A 3783-nucleotide genomic window follows, 5' to 3' on the forward strand; every position below is an offset into this window, starting at 1 on the left:
TATCAGGGATTTCCGTATCAAGGAAGCTCCAAATAAGCAGTGAGTACTACAAGAATGTTCGAGCCGTGATCAATGCAATAAATGTACTTATTGCACCAGCAGCTGTAATAGGTTACGATCGAATAAAAAACAAGGCCCAGCTGATCGCAAAACCCAACATTTCGGTAAGCTTCTACGGGAAACTCGCCGCCATTTTAGGAATGAAACCTGACGTGACTTTAGGACGTGACGCCTACCATGAAAAAGCCAATTTTACAATGAGCGTTATCACGGACGCTCCTCATCAAGCAGATATCAACGCGGGTTTCTATACGATGTATGTTTATACCGACATCATCGAATACCAATCAGTGGGTGATTCGTACGTCCCACTTTTAAGATGCGTACATATAACGAGAGGAGACAATGATACCGTCAGTGTTAGATATGACAAACCCCATTACGCATCGGTCAACAAGTCGCTCATCACGGACATAGCCGTAGAATTAAAGGACGACCAAAACCGTGAAATACCATTTTCTTACGGGAAAGTCATTGTAAAACTCCACTTTAGGCCAGTGAAAGAATCTGTGCTTTAAAAATGGATTATTACAACCCACGAGGGATGAACACCGCTGACTATGTCAACTATTATCGAAACCAGGCGGGGGGTGGTCTACCCGGATATGCTGGAGGAGCCGTTATGTACGGAGCTGGCCTAGGAGGACTTTTCAGAGGTCTGTTTAGGATGGCAGTGCCTTTGTTAAAAAGGGGGTTCAGCATCGCTAAACCACACCTAAAATCGGCCGCTAAAAATATAGCAGCCGACGTCGTCTCAAACGCTCTGTCAAGATCGTATAACGGTGATCCTAAAGCTCAAGGCGGTTCGGGGCTTATGGTCATGGCTCGTAAGAGAACGTCTAAACCTCCTGGTATAAGGAGGCGTGGTCATTCAATAAAGAAAACAAAGCCCAGGGGCAAGAAGGTCTCAGTCACACGTAGGAAGCGTAAGAAGGCTGTGAAGCGACACGTTGCTGTTAAAAGACCCGTAAAAACCATATTCTAGCATGGCGTTACTACACCGCATGTCGGGAGAGTGTATTAAGTCCGAGTTGGATTTGTTTACAGTACCGCTGACGCAGACGGTTATAGAGAAAAACGCCTATTTAGAAGTACCACCTTTATCAGCTATATCGGACTCGTCGCCTTTGGAGTTTTTTATCGCGGGGACCGGTGAAGATTACATTGACCTAAATAACACATAAACAAGGCCCAGCTGATCGCAAAACCCAACATTTCGGTAAGCTTCTACGGGAAACTCGCCGCCATTTTAGGAATGAAACCTGACGTGACTTTAGGACGTGACGCCTACCATGAAAAAGCCAATTTTACAATGAGCGTTATCACGGACGCTCCTCATCAAGCAGATATCAACGCGGGTTTCTATACGATGTATGTTTATACCGACATCATCGAATACCAATCAGTGGGTGATTCGTACGTCCCACTTTTAAGATGCGTACATATAACGAGAGGAGACAATGATACCGTCAGTGTTAGATATGACAAACCCCATTACGCATCGGTCAACAAGTCGCTCATCACGGACATAGCCGTAGAATTAAAGGACGACCAAAACCGTGAAATACCATTTTCTTACGGGAAAGTCATTGTAAAACTACACTTTAGGCCAGTGAAACAATCCGTGTTTTAAAAATGGATTAAATGGATTAACGAGGGATGAACACCGCTGACTATGTCAACTATTATCGAAACCAGGCGGGGGGTGGTCTGGGTGGTCTAGCCGGAGGAGCAGTTATGTACGGAGCTGGCCTAGGAGGACTTTTCAGAGGTCTGTTTAGGATGGCAGTGCCTTTGTTAAAAAGGGGGTTCAGCATCGCTAAACCACACCTAAAATCGGCCGCTAAAAATATAGCAGCCGACGTCGTCTCAAACGCTCTGTCAAGAGCGTATAACGGTGATCCTAAAGCTCAAGGCGGTTCGGGGCTTATGGTCATGGCTCGTAAGAGAACGTAGAGAACGTCTGGTATAAGGAGGCGTGGTCATTCAATAAAGAAAACAAAGCCCAGGGGCAAGAAGGTCTCGAAGGTCTCAAGGAAGCGTAAGAAGGCTGTGAAGCGACACGTTGCTGTTAAAAGACCCGTAAAAACCATATTCTAGCATGGCGTTACTACACCGCATGTCGGGAGAGTGTATTAAGTCCGAGTTGGATTTGTTTACAGTACCGCTGACGCAGACGGTTATAGAGAAAAACGCCTATTTAGAAGTACCACCTTTATCAGCTATATCGGACTCGTCGCCTTTGGAGTTTTTTATCGCGGGGACCGGTGAAGATTACATTGACCTAAATAACACATTGTTGTTTCTACGTCTTAAAATCACAAGACCTAATGGGGGAGACATCCCAGACCCCGCAAAGGTAGCCCTAATAAATTACCCCGGAGCTACTATATTTTCACAAGTCGACGTCAGTCTCGGCGATCGTCTGATATCTCAGAGTTCGAGCACTTACCCATACCGATGTATCATCGAGAGTCTTCTCAACTACAGCAAAGATGCGCTGGAATCGCTTTTCTCAGCCGGACTGTTTTTCAAAGACACGGCAGGTCACATGGATGAAACTGATCCTGTGGGTCGTAACGCAGGGCTGACCAAGAGATCGCTCTACACTACCGGGAGCAAGGTTGTGGAGCTGCTGGCCCCTATTCACAGTGATATTTTCTTTCAAGAAAAATTAATGCTAAACGGCGTCGACATAAAAATACGAATGATCAGAGGCAAAGACGAATTCTGTCTGATGAGCGACGATGCCTATAAATTAAATATAGTGTCGGCCTCCCTTTTTGTCAAGAAAGTATCCGTATCACCATCCGTGAGACTGGCGCATGCCCAGGCGCTGCTCTCAACCACTGCCAAGTACCCCATAGATAGGGTATGTCTAAAAAATTTCTCCATACCTGCTGGATCCCGAGTATCAAATCAGGAAAATTTGTTTTTGGGGACGTTACCAAAATCTATCGTCCTGGCTATGGTGGATAACGACGCATTCACCGGATCCTACGAGAAAAACCCGTTCACGTTCAAACATTACGATTTGGAGTTCCTGGCCGTCTACGTAGATGGACAGCAATTTCCCGCCAAACCTCTCCAGCCAGACTTTACCTCAGGATCTGCCGTACGCGAATTTTATCAGTTGGCGACCGCGACCGGGAGACATCTTAAAAATCAGCCCCTCTCTATCAACAGGGATGATTTTCTGAAAGGCTACTCGCTTTACGCCTTTAACCTCACGCCTGACGAAGACTGCGGTCAGCACATATCGCTCATCAAGTCCGGGAATATCAGACTCGAAGCGCGCTTCAGACAACCGTTACCTCATACTATTAATCTCGTCGTTTACGCAGTGTTTGACAGTATCATCGAAGTGTCTAACCGCAGACAGGTTCTGGTCGATTACTACTGAACAGAAAATGAACACGGTGCAACTCACAGCTATCATGGACAAAATTTCGTGTAACACTCATTTTCTCGGAGTTCTTCCGAGCGATCAGCTGCCTGAAAGACCGTTAAGGACCTTTCCGGCCATGTCTATCATTAACACACACCCTTCGAACATGCCTGGTGAACACTGGATCGCCGCTTATTTAACTCGAGAGGGTTCCGGATGTTTTTTCGATAGCTTCGGCAACGCTCCTGACTACGAACGCTTTCCAGTCACCATCAAAAACTTTTTAATAGCCAACGCCCCCATAGTGTTATATTCTACCAAACGGGTTCAGGATT

The 3783-nt window shown here is 46.0% G+C and overlaps 1 protein-coding gene across 1 annotated transcript; it reads left to right on the plus strand.

Annotated features, from left to right (window-relative positions):
• Positions 1–1719: 1719 nt before the first annotated feature.
• LOC107749565 (uncharacterized protein F54H12.2-like) lies at positions 1720–3463 on the plus strand. Its single transcript, XM_016564742.1, has 2 exons — positions 1720–2012; positions 2386–3463. The coding sequence occupies exons 1-2, from the start codon at positions 1720–1722 to the stop codon at positions 3461–3463; spliced, it is 1371 nt and encodes a 456-aa protein (XP_016420228.1).
• The last annotated feature ends 320 nt before the right edge of the window (positions 3464–3783 follow it).

This window comes from Sinocyclocheilus rhinocerous, unplaced genomic scaffold (genome assembly GCF_001515625.1).
Source record: "Sinocyclocheilus rhinocerous isolate Xijiao unplaced genomic scaffold, SAMN03320098_v1.1 scaffold602, whole genome shotgun sequence".
Taxonomy (NCBI): domain Eukaryota; kingdom Metazoa; phylum Chordata; class Actinopteri; order Cypriniformes; family Cyprinidae; genus Sinocyclocheilus; species Sinocyclocheilus rhinocerous.

Coding starts and splice junctions, on each gene's coding strand:
- LOC107749565 (XM_016564742.1), top strand. CDS start 1,720: ATGAACACCGCTGACTATGTCAACTATTATCGAAACCAGGCGGGGGGT. Junction 2,013..2,385: donor GTCATGGCTCGTAAGAGAAC/GTAGAGAACGTC, acceptor TAAAATCACAAG/ACCTAATGGGGGAGACATCC.